Here is a 22,264-nt window from a genome sequence, read left to right as displayed (position 1 = left end):
CATCTCCATCCTTCTCTTCCCAAGAGCCAACACCCAACCCCCTTCTCCTTCAAGGTATCCTAGGCTGCTGACTGTCCTGCTGGCATGCTGCAAGGCTGGGCAGCTGGCAGCATGTGGCCTCCAGGGCACAGCAACAGGCTGGGGCTGCTTCTAGACCAGGATTGTAAATCTCAGGCTACAGGCAGATCTGGCTGTTCCTCAGACTCAGCCTTGTAACTAGGAGTAAAACTGTCTAGAACAGCACCCCTGACACTAGTGAAAGGGAAGAAATTGAATTCAATGTACAGGATGTGGTATCATTAAGTACTTCTGCTGTCTAACCCTCTTGTTTTTCCCTTTTGTGGTTTGTGTGATCTTCCTGCTGGGCCAACAAACATTTAAGGCTGTGAATTTTTCCCCAAGTTGTGAGACTTGTAGTTGTTCAAGCCACTTTGTGTGTGGGGGAGGGTGAGCTCCAGACTGATGTGTATGGAAGATCACATGGATGTGTGACTTCTAAAAGTCTTCAGGGCTGTCTGTTGGAGGATCTTGGAGCCCTGGGGAGAGGCTTTGCACATGTTTCTTGGGAAATTCTAAAATGCCATGGAAATAGCTACTGACCAAGGAAGGGAGGGATGTGGGGAAGATGCCAGGCAACGAGGAGGAGGCTGGCAGCAATTTCCTGATGGAGCTGAACCCTGGTGAATGATTTCAGAACACTGATGTACTCTGGGGGATGGCAAGTGACTGTACACTGAATATCCCATGGGACCTTGCCCAGGATGGCAGCTTGAGTCATTTAAACAGTGAGGGTGTCTCCTGCACTGGCAGCTTCTCAGCACTCACCAGCACTTGCAGGTGATGATGAGACTTTGAGAAAGGTGCCAAATTTTGAGAAGGGTGGGGAGGATGAAGGGTGCAGATAGGAGCAGCTGGCCATGAATTTTGTGTGGCTGCTGCTTACTTTTGATGTGAAAACAGATGGTCCAGAAGGACCCCAAACACAGCGGCAGTGCTTTGGGCAGTGCTGTCAGCCACTTTCCCAGCTATGCCTGGCAGTGTTACAGCAGTGATCCATGGAGAGCTCCCTGGAGGAGCCCTGCTGCTCACTCTGCCTGCTCTGGCCCCTGGGGAGGCAGCTCAATGTGGAATGGATCACAGGGGTGTTGCTCTCGAGGGGCTCCTCTGCCCTGTCTGTTCCTGATGGGATCAGGGATGAGTCCTGCAGCCTGTGAGTGCTGTCCCCTGGCTGCCCTGCCATGGGAAGCTTCTTCTCCCTTAACCCTGTGTGGTGGGTGATGATGGGCTGGTGCATGGAGGCAGTTCTGCTGTCCTGAGCCTGATCCAGTGTGACACGCTGTCATTTTGGTGCAGTATCATCAAATTGCTCCCAGCTCTGTTCACTCCTAGCCCAGAGAAGAGGGCAGGTGCCTGGAGGACCATGTTCTCCTAACCTGACTGTGATTTGGGCTGCTGGCCTAGAAATGAAATGCTCCATCATGGCATTGCCAGTCAGTCATCCCCATTCCTGTGTGTGCAGGCTGCCTGCTGACACAGCATGGATGTTTTTACCTTACTGTCCCCAGTGCTGACTCCTGCAGTTTACTTTATCCTGCTGTTTTCTTAGTGCTGTGAAACAGAGTTAATAATGTTGCTGTGCCCTTTAGCCTAATGAGGATAATGAATGTTTTAGACTGGTGTAATGAGACAACCCTTCATTTCTTTCTGAAAAGCCACGTGGGGTTCTTGATTTCTGACTTGCTGAAGTTATAACATAGTCTGTGATGCCTTTGGTGTAAACCAGAAATATTTATGTTCTTCATGGGACACTTTGCAATGAGAAGTTTTCCATGTTCATTTGAAGGGCTGGGAAAGTTTAAATTTGCAACAGATGGATTTTCTCCAAAGGCTTCAGGTTAAGTCAGCTCTAAGGAAATGACAGTCTTTGTAAGGCAAACTGATTTTTTTTGTTTTAATGGACTCTTACTTCATTTCATTCCCACGAAGGATGTTGTTCCCCTCTGCTACTCCTGCACCCAGTCTAACCTAAGTTCATGCAATTGTTTGTGAAGGGTAGCATGGTTTCAGGAGGGCAAAATGCAGCAGTCAGCTCTCCTGTGAGCACTGTAATGGTAGGAAAAAGGCACAAATCCGTTTTGTTTTCTCACATCCCTCCCCTTTGTCACCTGTCTGCAGGTCTGATTTGGCAAATAGAGCAGCTATAAGTGAATTCCCCACAGTGAACTGGGGTGGTGAGGTGGAAACAAAGTCTCTTTGCACTCATATGAACATATAAAATACTTTAAAAAATCATCTAATACAGGTATTGGAGATGTACTAAAGTGAGGATTTCCTTGGGCTGTCATTTCTAGGGATGGATTTTCGAAGGACCTGAAGATAGGTTTGCTATCGCTTGGTGGTAATCAGGCTGTACTTGCATAATGATAGTAATTTCCTTCTTCTTCTATCTTAAATTTGGTTTATAAGACCATGCTGCAGTGTGACTTTAAGTGTTTGTCTCTGCTGGCAGTTGGCAATGTATTAGCTGTGATCCTTTACAGAAATAAGTGTTCAGTGTTGGAACTAAATTGAATAATATGGTGGTGTTTGTGTCTTAATCTTCCAAATAGCTCTGTTAAGTTTGCTACATTGATGTCTGAAAGGCTTAAAAATAATAAACTCCATTGTATAGGGCTTTGAATACAGAGTAGAAGCTTGGTAATTGCTGGCAGTTCATGGGCAGACTCACTAAAACATGGCAAGGAGGCAATTCTCCCAGCACGCCTGAATTTTTTAAAAGAATCTCCTTGTATCAAGGCCTTGTGATCCACAAAGTACAAAGTACATCCATATGAATTCAGGCTTGTGGGACTCAGTCCAAAACCCCAAACCTTTAAGTTGCAGTGTCATATCAATTTAAAACACCTTTTGTCTTCCTCATCAATCTGCTGGGAGCTGTTTGCATCCCCAGCTTTTGGGCAGGGTAGGTGGAGTGGGCTCATCTTGGTTGTCAGCAGAGATTTGGAGTCCTGAGCCCCCATTCCAGTTCCTAAGCTTTTGCTCTTCACAGGAAGTGGGAAAAAACCTAAATACATGGTGGTTTGTTTCTTTTTAATGAGGTTCTCAGGGAATCAAGTGTCAAAGGAAAAGCTATGAAATCAAGGATCTGGCTTTGCTGTTTCTTCTCAGAAGATGTCTGTAGTTCCCCTGCCTTCTTGTGAATGAGTTTTTAAATGAAGAGTTGCAAAGAGCAACTGAGGAAAAGGCTGGTTGGACTAGCAGGCATGATTTAAAAAACAAACAACAAACAAAAAAATCCAAACAATCAATCCCCCCTCCCCCCTCAAAAAACCCAAACAAAAAAACCCCAAAACAAAACAGGGGAGGGAAAGGAGGAGAATGTGATTTGTTTATCACAACTGAACTTGAAACTAATTTTAAATGTCTGTTTTCTGAGAGTAAGGAAATTCCTTTTGCTTCCAGCAGTAAATAACTGGAATGCTTTCAGCTCACAGCTGATCTAGAGGATGGTGAGTTTCAACTAAAAAAAATAACTGACTGTCCAGTAAGGCCACTCCATTCCAAGTGTCACTAAACAGCTGGAGGAGGAGGAGAGTCCTGACTGGCATGGTTCATATCACAAATAACCCTTGGACTTTGTTCTGTGTCTGAGTTCTGTCCAGAGTGTCTTGACAAATGGTTTTGAACAAATACAGTTTCTAACCAGGGAGCAAATGACCAGGATTGCATTTGGGTGGCAGGTGCATGATCCAGATGCCCAGATTCTGTCCAGAGAGGTCTCAAATCACGTCTCAAATCCATTTTTCTCTTCCTATCAATCCTAAAAGACATGGTGAGTATTTCAGAGAAGAGGGAGAAGGTTGTCCCATGAGAAGTCTTGGGGATCACTGAATGAGGGTGTGGTGGTAAGGATGGTTGTTCTCCATGCCAAGCTCTTCTTGGCAACTGAGTGGTGAAGGATTTAATGCTGGCTGTGGTGAGCAGGATTTCTGAAATTCAGCTTCTCCCCAGGCTCATCTCAGCAAAGGATTTGGCTGTCAGAGATACTGAGCTCTCTTAATGGTCTGCCCTTCTCTATGCCAGCAGGGCCTGTCCTGCGCAGTCCAGTTGGGACTTCTGGAAGTCTGTCACTTATGTAGGTGCTAAAAAGGAACTGAACTTATTTGGGAACTGGTGTTCCAGCTGAAGGAGCTGAGCACTTGCCAGTCTGACCATATGCTTTTGAAGTCCTTGTGGTTCAGTGCTTTAGTCCAGGATATTGCCTATTTAAGGCAATGGAAGGAAGCCCTGGGCTACTCTTGCAGAGTAGGTATGTGAACTTTAAGCATCAGGACCAAATGGTAGATCTAGAATTAGATGGTGTCCCTAATTTCCCTCTTCAGTTTTAAGTGGATGCAGCATTCTTCACTTACAGCCTCAACTGTTGTGTTGCATTGTTGTATGGGGTTGAACATCTGCCCCTTCCAGCCACAAAAGTGGCTGTGTTCCAGTGGTGGGTGGTTTCTTTCTATTCAGGGATCCTCTGAGGCCTGGAAAAGCTTGAGTATTAGGCATGACATACTGTCAACTGCTGCAGATCCCCTTGGCTACCTCCTCCCAACATCTGCAAGGCCGGAGTTGTCCATCTTGGCTTGTCCATGTGCAGTGCACACAGCAGAAAGACCCAATTCCTACCAGCTGCTGCTGCTGAGCAGGGAGTGGGCCCTCACCAGGAACCTGCCCATCCCATGCAAGAAACATTTGTGGTCCCAGCCTGTAGCAGAGAGAGGGAAGAGGTATCACCAGCTCCCTCAGGAGGGGCTGTGTTGCTGGGACCCCAGTCGTGGGATCATCCCCACTTGCAGCACCCTGGTTTGGGATGCTCATTCTCCATCCAGCAGCTCTGCTGTAGCCCTGCTGTCCTGTGGGGTGGCAGGGGATGGAGCAGGCAGAGCAGCAGCCCTGGCAGGAGCACCGTGCACCACATGAAAGGCTTGGATGCTAAAGCAGAGCCGTGGTGAGGGACAAGGTGCCTGTCTCACACAGGTCTCTCAGCCCAGTGTTTTTTTCCCTGCAGCATTGTTTCCCTGATTGACTGGCGCTGGCTTGGCAAAAGCCTTTTGAATATTCATTTGGCTGACGGGAGATGAGAGTGCGGTAGCTCCTTGAAATCAGCTTGGGGAGGGGAAGCAAATAAGACTGCCTTTTTCTCACTCCTAGTGCTACTTGAACTCTCTCAAATGCATGCTTCACATGGATAAATGATTGCAGAAGCCTCAGCCTACCTAACAAGCCTGCTGTTGTACAGCAAAAATTACGGTGCCTGCATACTTGCCATCCTCATTTAAAAGCCCATTCCTCATTAATATCACTTTATACATATTATTGCAGCTCGAAGTGCTATTCCTCTTCTCCCCACCCATTTCCTTGTCTGGCTGTGACATACAGGAACTACACCCAGTGCTTGACTCGCCTCTCCTGACCTTTTGTAACTTGGCTCCAAACTCCTTTTTTTGGGTCTTTTGCAAAACACTGTCAGAAGGGAAAAATCCTTTGTTAAAACACAGCCAACTCCTGCCTCAACGTGGAACAGTTTGTTCTGCTGAAAGAATGAGCCAGTTCAGTGAGCAGAAAAACATTGCCATAAACCAGCGGGCTCAATAAGCTGCAAAAGCCATCGGCTGCGCGCAGCGTCTGAAAGGACGACTCTGAAGCAGAATGCATGGGGATGGAAAAAAATAATCCACAATCCCAACCTGCCAACCCCTGTTTCTTTGCTTTCAGACGAAGTATTTTGCAGTTTTCTTTTTGGTTATAGCAACTGTAAGTGGAGGAATGGGAGCTGAGGCTGAGCCAGGATGTAATACAGCTCTCAAAGCTGCATATTGCAAAAGGGCACAGGGGATGAAGTAATCCAAAAATGCTCAGCTGGGAAGGGGCTGCAGCACTCGTAGTCATCAGGCTGTGCTGCAGATGATCAGCTCCAGCCCCTCTGGTACTGTTTAGTAGCTTGGTTTAGTCCTTCCCACCCACATCTTGTTTTAAAGCTCTGGGCACTCTTTACTTCCCTGGAATTGCTGCGGGTCTGTCCCTTTTGCGGCTGCTCGGTAACTGGTGATCAGCCTGGTGATCAGCCTGGCTTCAGCAAGAGGTTCTTCATTCCACAGGGGACTTGGATGCTTGGTGAGAAACCTGTGTGACAGGCTTTTGGGTTTGTGTCTGCAGTGGGATCGTTTTGGTGCTGGTAAAAAGCTGACACTGGCTTTCTTTTAACAGTAAATGCAGTGCGGGCATTAGAGCTGTGGTTCCCGAAGTTGGGGTGATGGCCCCTCGGTTAAGGTCGCCCGTATGGAGGTGACATGCAAGCCTGGCAGTGGGGCTGTGAGCAGGGGTACATCAGAAAGGTGGGCTCCAAGGCTTCCCCAAGATGATTCCTTGGGAAGGGGCAGGCTGTAGCAGCACTGAGAGCACAGTGGGCTGTGGCACTGTGCTTGCTCTGTTGCCATTGGGTGTTCACACCTGTGAGCTCCTCAGCAGCTTAGCCAAGTGTTCCCTGCTGATTTAAAAGTCTCAAGTATCCTTGTTGGAAATTTGATGTGGACAAAGATCTACCTCTGGTGCTTATTCATTGCTCTGAGCTCCCCAGTAGATTTTTGTCTCGGAGCCAGTTCAGCAATTTCAGATAATAAAAGCACAAGTGTATTTTAGGTGTAACCTATTCATCTTCACATACATTCTGGAGGGCTGCATCTGCCAAAGCTGGGCTTATCCTATGGAAATGGTGATGCTTGCCAATGAGTTCCAAGGGTGGGATTACAAGGCGTGTGGCATATCTGAAGGTGGTGTTGCAGGATGTAATTGATGTGTGAGATGCCTGTGTTTCAGATGAAATCACAAAGCCCTGGCAATGCAAGCAAAGATAAAACATCCTATAGAAAGCACAAGGGGCTGAAAGGGCTCCAGTGTATTTACAAGCATGGTCATACCATCCTCTTCAGGCACAAACCAGCCTGCTGGCAGTCACCAGCTGAGTGTAAGGTGGTGGGACACCCACATACTGATGAGCTGAGGGACTTCTTGAAGCTCCATTAATGCTATCTGGTGTCCTCTGCTGGTAGTGCTAACCCTAGAGCTGGCTCTGTTGAGATGTGATTATCTTTCTGCTGGGCCTTTTGCTTTGGGGGAATGCTGGGAATGTTTGCAGCATGGACAAAATCTGAGGATTGAAACTGTGGAGTGGGTCGCTGGATTGCTGGAACTGTGAACCCTGCTAAGGTAGTGCAATGCGGAGCAAATCTGTAATGAAGCCTCTGTGCCAAAAGAGATTATTACTTTTTTGGAAGATGTTAATGGTATGATTACATAACATTTATTTTGTGCTCAATCAAATGGATGAAGGCAGAGGAAAAGGAGTGAATTAATGTTAGTGATGTTCAAACAGAAGCACGCAAAGCTCGGAGGGATGATCAGTGGTTTTGTTTTGATGGTTTTTGTTGTGGTTGTTTTTTATTCCTCACATTCTCCTGAAATATAGCACACAGGCTTGTCTCTAAGGGGGGCACATTGCCAGTAGTCTAAAGGTTATATTATCCCAGTGACCTATTTTTATACTCTAATCGTGTTCTGTTTCAGCCAGCTCTTTCTAACCTTCCATCTTGCTCAGTTTTGTGCTTGTCTGGGGAAAAAAAAAAAAAAAAAGCAGAGATAATTGCCCTTAGTCCCCGAGTGCTGAGGCAGCCTCTGCCCAGATACCAACACAGAGGAGAGGTGCTGCTGTTACAGCACAAGAGCAACCCAAACACACAGCTTGGAAATGGGTGCCTACTTGAGACAGGGGGATGAGGAGCACTGTGGGGCAGAGGAGAGAGGGCTTCTCTTAAAGGTAGGTTTTAAATGGAGAAGTCCAGCAGTTCGGAGAAGGGTGAAATTTTAATGAATAGCTCTGTTTAACTGGTCTAAATGGAAAAGACTCTTTTCTGCTCTAGGCCTGCCAAGGAATGGAGAATGAATACGATTGTTCGGTCAACCGGCTCCCACTGCATTTAGACTGTACCCGTGGTTTCAAAGCCAGGCTTAAGCTACAAAGCACCCTGACCAGTTGGCATAAAGAGAAATTGTTCCTTAGTACAAACGTTGACTGTGATGCTGCTTGAAGCTCAAAACTGCTGAAGTTTGTGCGTGTGTTTGTACATTCGTGCAGTGTGAAATAATAAGATGTGAAGAGCCTTTCTTGCCTGCGTGGCCTCTCTGGTGCTGTGGTTATTGTATTGCTGGTGGCTCTGCTTGTTCATGTTAAGGTTTGAGTGCCTGCAGAGTTTGTGTGCTACCAGTCTGCTCTGGAGGGGAAAATCTCCCTAACTGTTCATTGATGAACGTGCAGTCCTGAATGAGGTTAAACCCCAAAAGAATTAAGTGTGTCATGACCTCGGTGTGGGTTATGAACCAAGCTTTGGGTGGCAGACACTACCTCCAGGTGCAAGGGCATGGCATGGGGATGTGTGCCAGAAGCCAGGGTGATGCTCTGCTGCTGGCATTTTTAGGCTGCTGGAGATGTTCCCATGCTGTGACTTCCTCCCAGCTGCAGCCTTTGCAGAGTTATTCGGGGAGGATGCTGGACTCCTGCTAGCTGAGATGCACAACCACGGAGTGGGAACAGAGGAGCTCAGCCCTGCCAACTGTTGCCCTTTCTTCTCCTTCACAGAGCCATGCTGGCACAGCTGGCAGAGAGGTCCCTCCCACACCTTGGAAGTTTCTCTGGAGAGGTGATCTGTCCCTGCTGGCTGTGTCTGTATGGAATGACAGGGATGTGGCCTGGAGAGGTCTTTGCTGAGGTGTCCATCCACACAGTGTGTCCCTGGGATGGATTAGCAGTAGCCCCCACTGGGCATCCTTCAGCAATAAATAATTCAGACTGGTGAAACTCCTATATGACTTCTTGTGAATGGACTGCAAAGGAAGAAGGAATGTTAATGCCCAGCCAAAGAGGAAGAGTCCCAGGACTGCTCTGGCTGGCAAGAGGGCCTGTACCCCAAATACATGGACCTGTTTGTCCTCCCTTCCCCAGCACCATGGTAAATGCCACCAGTCCCAGGCTGCTGAGCTGGCTCCCAGGGCAAGCTGGGTGCCTGTCATGCTGGGGGGACCTGCTGTCAAGCACAGGGGGATGTTTGTGGGGGTGGGAAGGGGGCTCAGCCCTCAGGTTTGGGTCTATGGTGCCGGTCACAGGGATAATTTATTTAATCACCTGGCTAATTACAGTGTGATTGGGAGTCATCTGGAACTCCCAGAGCCAGTGCTGCATCTTCTGACGCTGACTGGAGGTAGAGCCTGAAGGGAAGAGACAAAAACTCAAAAACATCAACTTTTTTTCCTCCTTTGATTTCTTCTTCTTTCCCCCCTCATATGATGCTATCAGCTGGGGCCTGCAGAGCTTCAACTCAAAAACAAACCACTTTTATTTAGAGTGCCAATATTGTGCTTGGCTCCATATGAGACAGAAACATTAACTTTGTCTCTGACCTGGGGAGCGTGTCTGCCTGCCTAGCAGGCACTGGAAGTGTTGAGAAAACTGTTATTTTACTTCTATTTTGGTGCTGATTTTTAAAAATCAAATTTTTTATTGATTTCATTTTATTTTAACGGAGCATTCCCTCTTCAGCAGAGCACCAGAGCCCACAGAACACGCAGCCATCCTTTGTGTCCCCATGGAGCTTTGTCCCAGAGGAGCTGGCAGGGCTGGGGGGCAGGGGAGGGCACTGTCCCTATATTCCCATGCCTGGGCAGAGGGACTGGAGCTGCTGTGTCCTGGTGCTGCTGCCTGGTGGGTTTTCTGGTTGCTGTTTCTAGGCGAGGTTTGCAAAAGGTCACAAAAAATTAATCTGCTAACTGGGGACCTTGGCTCTGCATGCAGTGAATGTTTTGCATTAACAACCTAACTCGTTAATTCAGTGAAACATTTAAAACCAAACCAGTTATATCCAGCCAAGCTGGAAAAAGCTGAAAGTTCATACTCAGCAGTGCAGATTTCGAAACCTCCCTTTGTTAATCTCTGTAGAAGTAAATTTTCTGCTATTGCAGAGCTCACTGTGACTGGTCTGGGCATTGTTTCCCTCAGCAGAGACAAAGCTGCTCTGCAGAGCGTTGGTTTTGTACCTGGAACTGCCACCTTTCCCTCCAGCCTGCATTTCTGTGAGCATCCCTGGGAAAAAAAACTGGTTTTACTCTGCTTTAAGTTGGTTTTCCCTCAATTTTCCAGCAGCAGGGATGGTTTAGGTGCACTGGACATTTGACCTGCTTTGCTACCTTGCTATGAAATTAGCAGGTATAAATTAAATAGGAACCATGAATTTAAGTACAATAACTTTGTCTCCTGGCTCCAGGTAACTCTTCCATTCAGCTTTGTCTCTTTGTTCCAGTTAATAATAAAATAATACATAGGAAATGGAGCTCTTCACTCATGGCTGTGCAGATGGGTCTAGGCATCTGCAGTGGTGATATATGCACTGAAATCAATTGTAAGGATCTTTTTCAATTGATTACTTTTTCTGCTATTAATTCACCCTATCCATTAGAACACCCTCACTTTTGTTAATGAGGGAGAAATCAGAGAATTATCAATTCTGTTACATATTAGTGGTGTATTAAAGTATTAAGTGCATTCCAAAAGGTGAGCAGTGAATAAAACATATTCCCAACATGTGGTTATGCAACTGTTCCATGGAAATGAAATGGACAAACAGTACATTTGATTAATTTTTTTTCCCCCAGTAAATTGCCACTGTGATTCACTTCCAGCTAAAATTTGCAATCTGTGTTCTCAGGTGGCATTAATATTGGAGCCCCGCAGGAGAGCTGTGGTGGCTGGGGCTGCTTTGATTGCATTTTTAAGGAAAGTTGTTGGAGAGAGCACAGAGTTTGATGCAAATGTGCTGGTAAATGAAATGCAGAGCTTTTAGGTTCTCTGTAGGTGGGTCAGGCCGTTCACACTTACCCAAAATAATAGCGATGGAGTGCTCGGGAGAGGCACTTTGTTAATGTGGCACAATGGGGGTCTTTGTGTGTCGCTGGTGCCTTGTATCAAATTTACTCTGTTGACAGATAAAAATCATCTTTTTGATATCTGGAGTCTCTATAAATGCTGGGTCAGATCTGTAAGAGACTGGAGCTGTCTCAGTAGTGGAGACTGGAGTTTGCTGGAAAGAAAAAAGGTTGCAGAGGGCCCAGCAGCTTCTCTCTGTGCTAAAGCTGCAGGATAAAATGAAATAAGTATTCCCTTTTACCATTGCTTCCCTGACATGAAACTCCTCTCAGCCTTTAAAGCTGTATTTTGTAGCCTTCAGGCTGATCTTACTGCTTTTTCCCTAACTGACTCGACTTGGAAAGGTCATCACAGCCCGCTAGACTGTGTAATATTTAACTTAGCATCAAAAATGAGCATCTCGGGATTGGTGTCAAATGGATGCTGTTCCCCTCTGAATAGCACAGCCCATTCATAGTCATCCAAATCTTCCACTTGCTAATGCTAATGAGTAGCTCTCTGGCCCTCTGCAGAGGGCAGGACCAACCACGAGAAGGTGGGATGAGAGTGGCACAAAGCAGGTATTGAGATGTGCAATCCACACGCTCTAAATCCAGCTCACAGCTTTAATACCTGTTTTATTTATAGATTATTATTTTTTTTTTAAGTTATAACTTCTAGCTCTTCACCATGCCTTAGCATAGCAAGCAGTCTTTTCTGATGCCAAGTTCAGTGATGACTAACACTGTTTACAGGACTGTTTTGTAATCTCAGATCAGCCCACATTAACGGGAAGTTACGTTTTCCAGTCAGTCTTTCAAACGGTGCCTGAGAGTTGCTGAGCCCAGAGCCAGCCATCCAGGCTCTCCCGTTAGGAAAAAATGAAGTCAGCTTTCAGAACAAGCTTTATAAAAAAATCTAATAAAGTTAGGGAGGTCATTTGAAATTGAACTTCCTCCATTTAATTTTTTTTTTTGTTTCTTTTGCATGAGGATCTTTCATTCCTCTGTTCTAAAAACTACCAACAAAACTAAGCACAGGAGGTATTGCATAAGCACCAACAAGGCATTTGCCTGATCTGCATTTCTCAGTGCATGAGATCAGCTCCAAATATCTGATCTGAGAAAGCTGCTGGTGCACAACTGCTGTAACTGATAGGAATTACCTCTGTGAGTCATCTCATAGGATGGTAAGTCTTTTTGTTTTTTGGGTTTTTTTTCCAGTTCAAGTTTTTATGAGTGTTTTTATAAAGCTCAGTTGCTGTTACTGTAAATCTCAGGGAAATCTGGCACAGAGTCTTTGTAATATGAATCAGTGTGTCCATATGCTTCCAAGTGACCTTGCAGTCTGGAAAAATACCATTTTATCCCTCTGTTGAAGAGAATAAAAAAAGCAGAGTTGCTGTAGAAAAGGTTAACAGAGGGGTGTCACCAGGCAGACAACTCCTGGTGCCAGCTACAGCAGCTTTGCTGCCCTGGGGTCATGATCTCAGGCACAGAGCATTTGCTGTGCAAGTGGGAAAGCTCCATCAGGCCAGGAATAAGGTTGTGGCTAATGCCTCAGCCAGCCCTGACCTTCCACGGGCTGGAGCACTTCAGGGTCTGCTGTAGCTTCAGAGGAGGAAAAAAAAAATAAAGGCAAAAGTTTAGTGTTGGTTGGTTGGGCTTTGCTTATTTTTGTTTGGTTTTGGTTTTAAATGTAACAAATCTCTGGTTAGCCCAAGGCCAGCGAGATGGGCTTGCACTGACGAGAAATTACCCTTTGTTAGGGAATACCCCAGTGCACTGGGTGGTGTGACTGCCAAAAGCTGCAGAGGTGGTGGGAGGGGAAGCCTAGGAGCCAAGAACATTGTGATGCTGCTCTTGAGCTTTGAAGCCTTTACCTTGCCTTGCAGCTCCAGATGAGGGCTCACAGATGGTGTTGGAACAGGAATGAAGTGTACACAGGATGGGAAGGGCATCTCCCAAATGCTTTGCAGGCTTGCTGAGCAAGAAGGGCTAAAATACTGCAGCCTCTTCGCTCCCAGCAGCAGCTCTGGGTCTTGGCACAGGCACAGTGCTCTGAGCTGGCAAGAAACTTCCTGACAGGATGGATGGAAAATGCTGATTTTGAAAAAATTGAAATGTTCTGTAGGGAATATGTGGATTTTTCATCCTTTTTTTGTGATGGAAAGCAGGCATCTTTCCCAGGTGACCCTGCCTAGTGTCACCTACTGTGTGAGGCTGAGCTGGGACCTGGTTGCACAGGGAGCCCAGGCACTGTGCTCCCTGCTGAAACACCAAGGATGGGACTTGACAGGGTAGAATGACGGGGAAATTCAGTGTTTTTCTTCCTTAAATGAGAATTTGATATGGGCTGTAAAACTGACATGTTTGTGTGTTTGGTTTAAAACAGATAGTTCACAAGTTTAGGTGTGAAAATACAGTAAATCCAAGGTCAAGTTAGATTTTTCCAATCAAAGAAGAAAAATTATTTATTGAGTGAAGCAGTTAAATACCAGAGCAGTTGTACTTTGTCTAATACCAAGGGAACTAACCCTTCCTCCCTCTCCTTATCCTCAGGTTCAGTGGCAAATATGAACATTTGTCAACAACTCCTTGGGACATCATGAGTTTGCTGGAATCTGGACCACAGAACACTTGCAATAGCGCTTTCTAAATTTGAATTTCAGTTAAATGAAAGAAAAATAGTCCTCTGGATCAACTGTAGCGATGGCTAGCAAAAGGAAATCCACAACTCCCTGCATGATACCAGTAAAAACTCTGGTGCTTCAGGAGACCGAACAGGATGCTGGAGAAGATGATCATGAAGGAACACAACCAGAGGCTCCGGCAGAAGGACCAGCAGCGAGTGATGCTGGGGCCAGCAACAGCAATAACGGAGCTTTGTCCAACGGGCACCGTGGCATTGCCGATGGTGACACTTACATCTGCAAGCCTTGTGACTTCGGCTCTCAAGACCTTCACCAGTTCTTTGGGCACTTGGACTCTGAGCACTCAGAGTTCAGCAAAGAGCCCGCGTTCGCGTGTGTCGGGTGCAGCTTTCTGGCCAACAGCCATGAAGGGCTCTCACACCACAACGCTGAGTCGCACGCCGGTGAGACCGGCTTTGTCTGGAGGCTGGTGAAGCAGGACAGTCGTACAACCGTGGAGCAGAGTCTCTGTGAGGCCACCAGCAGCCATGACCTGCCAGGAGAGGTCCCTGAGGAAGGGGCAGACGGCCAGTCTGAAATTATCATTACCAAAACCCCTATCATGAAGATAATGAAGGGTAAACCCGAGGCCAAAAAAATCCACACGCTGAAGGAGAATGTGTCAAGTCAGTTGGGCGGTGAGTCAGAGGTAAAGGATGGAGAGCATTCATTCCCAAATGGGTCGGTGCCAGTCAGCCAGCCCACTGCAAGTTCATCAAAGTCATCCCACATAGTGAATGGCTCTATCATAGGAAACGTGCCTGTTCTGCCGGCGGGTGTTGCACAACTTGTGTCTCTGCAGCAGCAGCCCCCGTTGCATCAGCAGCTCCCTACATCCAAGTCCCTTCCCAAGGTGATGATCCCACTGAGCAGCATTCCCACATACAATGCTGCCATGGATTCCAACAGCTTCCTGAAAAACTCTTTCAACAAGTTCCCCTACCCTACCAAAGCTGAGCTCTGCTACTTGACTGTGGTGACCAAGTACCCAGAAGAGCAACTGAAGATCTGGTTCACTGCCCAGAGGCTGAAGCAGGGCATTAGCTGGTCACCAGAGGAGATCGAAGATGCCAGGAAGAAGATGTTCAACACTGTTATCCAGTCTGTGCCACAACCCACCATTACAGTGCTGAACACGCCCCTGGTTGCAAATCCTGGGACTGTTCCCCATCTTATCCAGGCAACTTTACCAGGCCACGTGGTGGGGCAGCCAGAGGGGACAGGGGGGCTGCTGGTCACGCAGCCCATCATGGCAAATGGGTTGAAGGGCACCAGCTCTTCTTTCACCTTGGCAGTGACTTCTGTCCCCAAGCCCCAGCCGGCAGCGCAGCACAGCACCGTGAGCTCCAGCAACACATCCGGGGTCAAGGTGGTCAACAGCGCCCAGTCCCTGCTCACCGCCTGCCCTGCCATCTCCTCGCAAACCTTCCTGGATCCCAATGTCTACAAAAACAAGAAGTCCCATGAGCAGCTCTCAGCCCTCAAAGGCAGCTTCTGCAGAAACCAGTTCCCTGGCCAGGCTGAGGTCGAGCGGCTGACAAAGATCACGGGCTTGTCCACCAAGGAGATCCGAAAATGGTTCAGTGACAGGAGGTACCACTACAGGAATGTGAGAGGCGGCCGGGCCGTCTTCCCTGGAGACAGTGCTCTTGATTCCCTGCCCGAAATCACCTTAGACGTCCCACCCAGAGGAGCTGAGCTGAGCCCTGCGGCGGTGGCGGCTACGCCGGCCCCTCACCCCCCACCACGGCGGCAGTCGTGGCACCAGGCACCCGACTTCACCCCGACCAAGTACAAGGAGCGAGCGCCGGAGCAGCTGAAGGCCCTGGAGAGCAGTTTTGCCCAAAATCCCCTTCCCGCGGAGGAAGAGGTGAACCGCCTGAGGGGGGAGACAAAGATGACACGGAGGGAGATCGACAGCTGGTTCTCGGAGAGGAGGAAGAAGAAGGTGGCGGAGGAGAATAAGAAAGTGGAGGATGTGGCTCAACAGGAGGACGAGGAGGCAGAGAATGGCGGCGGGGAAGGGGAAGACTCCTCGGATGAGCAGAGGGCCACGAGTGAAAACGGCTCAGTCGACGCCTCCGGCAGCAACCCGAACTCGGCGGAGCGGAAGGTGAGTCCCATCAAAATCAACCTGAAAAACCTGCGAGTGACCGAGTCCAACGGCAAAAACGAGGTACCGGGGACCGGCGCAAATGAAAAGGGGGACGGCAGCTCCAGCCGGCCGCCCACCCCTCCCAAAACCAAACTGAACTTCAAAAAAACGGCCCAGCAGCGGCATCTGCTGAAGCAAATGTTCGTGCAGACCCAGCGCCCCACGAACCAGGAGTATGATGCCATCGTGTCCCAGACGGGCCTGCCGCGGGCCGAGGTCATTCGCTGGTTCGGGGACAGCCGCTATGGCTACAAGAACGGGCAGCTGAAGTGGTATGAGAACTACCGGCAGGGGGTCTTCCCCCCGGGGCTGGTGGAGGTCAGCCCCGCCGGCCGGGAGGTGCTCGAGGACTACTACGAGAAGCACAAGGGGCTGCGGGAGGAGGACGTGCCCGGCCTCTGCGAGCGCGCCCGCCTCGGCGCCCAGCAGCTCAAGGTGTGGTTTGCGGTGAAGGCGGAGGAGGAGGGCAGGGGCTGCGGCCCCGAGGCGGCCGGCAGCCGGAAAGGGCCGTGCGGAGCCGGCGCGGAGGCGTCGGAGAGCAGCGAGGCGTGGGAGCCGGGCGGCCAGGAGGGCAGCGCCGGGAGCCCCGACGCCCCCGGGCCGCCGCCCGCCACAGGGCTGGGTAAGGCCCCTGCCTCGGCGGGAGGGCTGCGGGGGGCACGGGGCTCTGGGCCTCTCGTGTTTCCGAAGCAGGTTCGGTGAAGAGCTTAGTGTTTGAGGTTTAACTGAGGAAGTGGTGAGGAGCTCTCTCTGAAGGAAAGGCATAAAGGAAGCACGGTGAGGAGGGTCTGGCAGGATGAGCGCCATTCCTGCCTGCCCTTTCCTGCCTTGGTCTTTCGGTGCTGGCACCACTCAGAAACCAAATCCTGTCTGGAGTAAAACTTTAGGAGTGTCTGGTCATTTTAGAAGATGACCCACAGATTTAGTTTTTTTATTTGGGAAGAAAGGGGCCTGGCTGCTTGTCCTGTGCCGCGGGTTCCTTCCATGTCCCTGCCTGACCTCCAGCAGCAGACACACCCTTGCCTGCCTTTCTCTCTCCTGCTGCCTGCTTTCCAGATGCGAGCATCCTTGTTCGCTGTGGAGAAAGGCTCAGGTGGTGAAGGTGGAGGCTGCAAAGGCAGGAGGGGGATGTGGAGTCTCCAGAAGTCACTTTTGGAAAGCGTGTGTCTGTGTGTGTGGTGGAGAGGAGCATTGCTTTCCAAGCCCTTTGTGGGCTTTTCTGCAGTGCAGCTGGGGGCTACAGTGGGCAGCCTGGTAGGGCTCCCACCAGATGGGGATGGCCGAGTGCTGGTCCTGTCCCATGATGGTCCACATATGCAGCTCCTTGCTGGCCAGCTGGGATTGGGATCTTCTCCAGTCCTACTGCCTTGCTTTGGAGCTTCCCACACACCTCTGCCATGGCTGCAGACCTTAAAAAAAAGTTACAAAAATCGAGTAAAACTCTTTGATTCCCTTCCCATCTAATTTGGAGAAGGTGGAGCGTGGGTCTGGATGGGTCCTGCCTTTGCTGCACATTGTGTGTGCTTTGCAGGGGAAGGGTGAGTATGGGGACTGGTGGGGTGCCCCTGCTAGTGCCCTCTGAGCGTGGCTTTCTGCCAGCCAGAGCGAAAGTCCTGTCAACCCTCATGGCACAGAGGTGCTTAGAAAAGGTGCATCCCTCCTTAAGGGTGCAAAGCCAACTCTAATCCCTCAAGGATTTTGGGTTTCCTGGCCCCTCTGAATGTTGCTAGCCCTTCTTTGCAGCTGACTCTATCAAGGTTCCTGATATTGCCTATCCTGAGGCACTCCTTCATCCCCTCCTCCCTACCCAGCACCCCAACTGGAGCAAGGCCAGGAGCATCTCTGACACCTGTGTTCTTTTTCAGAAACAGACTGAACTCAAGCCACCAGCCCTGGAGGATCCGCTCTTACCCTTGAGAAGAAATTAGTGATGTTTAAGAAACCCATGGGCCGGCCTGACCCAAGCCTGAGGAGCAGGACGTGGTGATGAAGCACTGCCATACATGAGACCTTTGGGCACAGCACACGAGACAGCACATGCACAAACTGAGCTCTCGGTGCTGAGCTCTTGGTGGCCCAGCCAAGGAGATGGCTGGGAGCTGGCAGGGGCAGGGGCTCAGCTCACACCCAGGAAATAGGATGCTCCTGTTTGCTTTCCAGTGACAGACTTTCAGATTTCATATTCATATACCGATGCCTACAGCTGCCTATACAAGCATAACAAATCTCAGACATTGTGTAAACAAGGTCATTGCTTAGATATGGACTATCATGGCATAGTACTTGTTTCTTGTTTCTTTTTTTTTTTTTTTTCATCTGTCCATTAAGGTGTTTGTTCTCTAAAGGTTGGCATGGCTGCGTATATCCTCTCTGCCCTTTCTGGTCCTTAAGCCCTGGCAGTGAAGGGCTTTGTGGGCACACAGGTGTGAGTGTATTATGAAAGGGAAGGGATTTGAGAAGAAAATTGCCAATCTTGCATTTGAGTGAGATTCTCCTCCCTTCAGATGAGGTTAGAGTGAGCATTGCATACTCTCTGATAAGCAGCAGGTTCCCAGAACTGAGGCAGCCCTGGAGATGGAGTTTGGTGTCATTTGTCCCTTGCTGGCAAGAACACTTTCCCCTGTGCTCCTGGAGACTGACTGTAACAGGCTGTTAAATCTCCAAGTCTCTCTTTAATATCTGAGAACTAGCACATAATTTTTGCATCCTGACCTGGAATCCTTTTTATTGTTTGGAGAGAACAGTCTGTTCTTCAGAGAACAAACGCAGAGAGTCACAGTGTGGCTGTGAGTGGTTCAAGTCATTGTTGTCACCAAGGCAGCGGCTCTACTGCCACCAGGAAGTTTCCTTCTTGCAGCCCTACATGGCAGTTCCTCCTGCAGCACTGCTGGTGATTTCAAGTGTTTGTTCCAGTTCTTTTGGTTTTTCTTTTCTTATTTTTTCCCCCGGCCATGTGCAATAGTTCTGGAAAAAGAGCAAAATAAATTTCCCAGTTATCCAGTCTGCTGCCTGATACCTGTACATTTTTAATGTGTGTTGTCTTGTGTGGTTGCTGTGTGATGCAACTGCTTGGACATTTTTGCTTTAAATATTCTTTTCTAATAGAAAACAAAGTCTAGAAGGGAAACTGTTGAGCTGAATAGTCCAGCCAAATGCTGTGTCAGATCATTCTGTCACAAACTAATCAAATCCCAACTCCAAATTGGTTCCATGTTTTGCCTTCACTTTTGCTCTTGGAAGGCTAGTCCAGAAATTGACTGCCTTTGAGTGGTTAGAAACTGTATTTAAATTTCTAGTTTGAATTAATTTGTGGCTGGTACATTCCTGGTTTGTTTTGGAGCCAACATTGTCCTTTAACTTAAATAGTTTTTGGTGTTTATCTGCTGATGTATTTATGGAGAGTAGTCATAGCTCCCTATTTTTTGCCAAGCCAGCTCAGCCAAGCTTTTTCAGTAGAAGGTTTTTATTTAGTGAGAGCTTTTTAATGTGGGAGACTTTATTGTTGGTGGTAAATGATATTTATTAGGAGGGTGGGTAGCAAACCCCAAAGGATTGGATCCAGAGATTTACAAAAAACCGTTTTAAAAACAAAAAAGCTCTTTCAGAACCTCTTCCAAACTTGGTGTCTGATTTCTACCTTTAATTGCCCTCGCTTTTGCAATTCTTTCTTCGCCCCCTCTTCAAGAGGTCGCCTTGCTCAGCTGCAGGAAGGGGCTGTGGCTGCTCAGTGCTTTGGCAGAGGCTTCCCCTTGCCCGGTGGGATGTGCTGGGTGCTTGTGCCTGAGCTCACAGGGCTTCCCTGGTGTGAGACCATGGCCATGTGTGACCATCTGCTCCACACAGAGGTGACCTGCACCCCACAGAGAGCAGAGTGAGGCCTTGGATGTGGCCACTGGCACTGTGCATCCCACAGCCAGAGCAGCCATCCCACCACGCTGTGAGCAGGGGTGGCTCTGACCTGGAGGAGCCTGTTTGCCTCCCTAAATTTGCCTTTGGGAGCACTGCTGATGGTCATGACACATTTGGAGGCATGACCAGCAGCCATCCCACCTTGGCTGGTGATGGCTCAGCTGGTGGCATCCCAGTGGGTCCCTCTTTGGGGATCAGGGACAGCTGCCCAGTGGTGACAGCTACCCTCATGGGTGCAATCCTGTGCACCCCAAAATATCAGAGAGGGTGGCAGAATCTGGGTGGTTCTAGAGCTGAAAGCAGATCTGGGAGTTGTGCAGCCTGAGAATATGGATGTATGTACAGTGTCACCTTCAGAGAACAAATACAGGTAGGTCAATTTACTCTGTAGTGTCTGTGTACATGCAGGTTTATTTAACTACACATATATACAGTTCAAATATGCCATTGATTCTTTATTGCATTATGATGTACATTAAAAATGTACACTTTTACTAACTACTTGCTATATAAATATGTTGGAAGTGTAGTTTGCCCATTCAAGGTGATTTTCTGTGGGATTTTTGGTGTACACTTAAGGGCCTATGGCTGATTGAAAGAGTGATCCCCACTCCATCTACAGGAATGCTTAAGGACTATGGTATGAACTGGTCCCTTCAAAACATGTTTTGATGCACTAGCTGAAATACTTTGCACTTGGATTGTATTCAGCCAGTTTTCCAGAAAAATTGAAAAGAAGTCTTGTGAGCTAGAGGGAGAATTTCCCGGTGTACACAGAAAAACCAGCCTTGAGGGCTGGAAGCTGCTGAAGTTTTTGAGCTTTGTCTCCATGCATTCATACAAGCACAGCAGGAGTTTTCTTTCTTTTGGGTCGGAGGAATTTTAAAAAGTGGTTCCATGCAGACTCCCCTTGGACATGGCAACGGGGCTGGCAAACGCCTTTGCGTGGGGAGGGTAAGATTTAGAGACAAAAAAGAAAACAAAACATGATCGAGTTCCCTTTCTAACTCCTACATTCCTTGTTATCTGCATTTTTTAGTTGACTTGAAATCTCCATAAAAGTATAAGCTGAAGATTTTTGAGGGTTTAGCTCTGTGGTCTTCTGTTTCTCTGCTGAGGAGGAGAAACAGGTGCCATCTCCAAACAGACTCAGTTTTGGTGCAGGACATTGGAAAAGTGTTTGCATCTGAAACTGGAAAGAAAAATTGAGAGGTGGCTTGACAGTCCCAACAGCAGCTCTTGTGGTGTTAAGAGGAAATGTCACCACAATTCTTCACAGTGTGTGAATATTTATCATCATCTAATCAAAGATGACTATCTTGACTTGAAAGGGGTGTAAGATCGAGGTGATGTAGCCAGCATCAGTAAGGAAGGGAAATTGAATTCCCCACCTCCATCCGCTGTGCCTGAGCTTGGACTTGGCAGGCACAGCAGAAACCATCAATTTTAATCCATGTGAATCTTGTTACTTATGTCTCTGAGGCTGCTTAGATTAAGGGCACAATCCAATTGCTTAATAACCCAAAACCCTGATTTGTGCTGGCCCTGGCTTGCTCCTGGGAAGGGCTGCTGGTTCTCCTGGTGCAAGGAACTGAGTTTCTTTATTCATTGATGTCAGCAGCCGCTGCCATGAGATTTCTAGACATTGTTCCATGTTTCATTTGGCTACCTTGTTTTTCAGCTCTGTAATTAGCATCCTTGAATTTTTATTTTTTTTTTTTTAGCAGAACACTAAACAAACAATGATCTACAGGCTCCTATCTCCACTTACCTGAGAGCTGAGTGATGCTGCAGCATGGTGGGAGGATGGGCACAGGTGCTGGCAGGTACTAAGTGTGATTTCATGTCCCCTCCCTGAATTGGTCACCAGGAGAAGCCACCAGCAAGAGCAGTAGCTGCAGTTCTCTGGCAGAGAAATGCTGTAGTCCTTAACCTGGTTGAAGCATGCTCACCAGAGCTGGAAGATACCTGCTGGGTTAATTTTTGTTATGTGTCCCCTGACAGTTCAAGAGAAGGAAGCTGTAGTAGGCTGGTTTTTTTTTATTTAGGGTTTTGGGTATTTCTTTTTTTTTTTTAATGGAAAGCAACAGATTTTGGTCACCTGCAGAAGTGTTATATTGTTTTCCCTGCAGCCCCTCTCTTACAGATATAACAGAAGCAAACTGATCAGAAGCTTGCTCATTGGGAATCAGAAGAAAAAGATGATTTTCAGCACTTGGGCACAAATTACAAAGTGAATGGGATGCTATGCATTCCCATTAGGGTGAGAGTATTCAAAATGCTTGTAAATGTCTTCTCCCTGTTGCCCAGATAATTTTGGTTTTGCTCTCTTCAAATCTGTCAAGGTCCTGATGTGAGTCAGCTCACCTGTAAAGCTCAGGTGTCACTTCTCAGCTGATCCCAAAACCAGCAGGGTAAGATTAGGCAACACAACACATGGAGGGGAATGAGGCACTTGCAGGCTATCCCTGTTCTTCTTTTTATTGAGAAATTTAGTTTCTGCTGTATGTTT

At 48.0% G+C, this 22,264-nt stretch overlaps 1 protein-coding gene across 7 annotated transcripts in view; it reads left to right on the top strand.

Annotated features, from left to right (window-relative positions):
- The window catches only part of ZHX3 (zinc fingers and homeoboxes 3), a 41,948-nt gene extending 23,105 nt beyond the window's left edge, over positions 1-18,843 (top strand). For 2 of the 7 annotated variants that reach the window (XM_030233130.2, XM_030233135.2), the window contains 2 exons: positions 13,558-16,278; positions 17,709-18,843. In XM_030233130.2, the coding sequence (XP_030088990.2) occupies positions 13,708-16,278; positions 17,709-17,771 (2,634 nt within the window). In that variant the 5' untranslated portion in view covers positions 13,558-13,707 and the 3' untranslated portion in view covers positions 17,772-18,843. Of the gene's footprint in view, positions 1-3,731; positions 3,833-6,061; positions 6,163-7,624; positions 7,862-11,988; positions 12,186-13,557; positions 16,279-17,708 lie in introns of those variants that run through there. The other 5 variants (XM_050982081.1, XM_030233134.2, XM_050982082.1 and 2 more) reach the window with 5 other exon arrangements.
- The last annotated feature ends 3,421 nt before the right edge of the window (positions 18,844-22,264 follow it).

The sequence above is a fragment of the Serinus canaria genome, chromosome 20 (assembly GCF_022539315.1).
Source record: "Serinus canaria isolate serCan28SL12 chromosome 20, serCan2020, whole genome shotgun sequence".
In the NCBI taxonomy this organism is placed as follows: domain Eukaryota; kingdom Metazoa; phylum Chordata; class Aves; order Passeriformes; family Fringillidae; genus Serinus; species Serinus canaria.
Note: the sequence above shows the minus strand (reverse complement) of the source record. Positions and strands in the feature narration are given on the sequence as shown.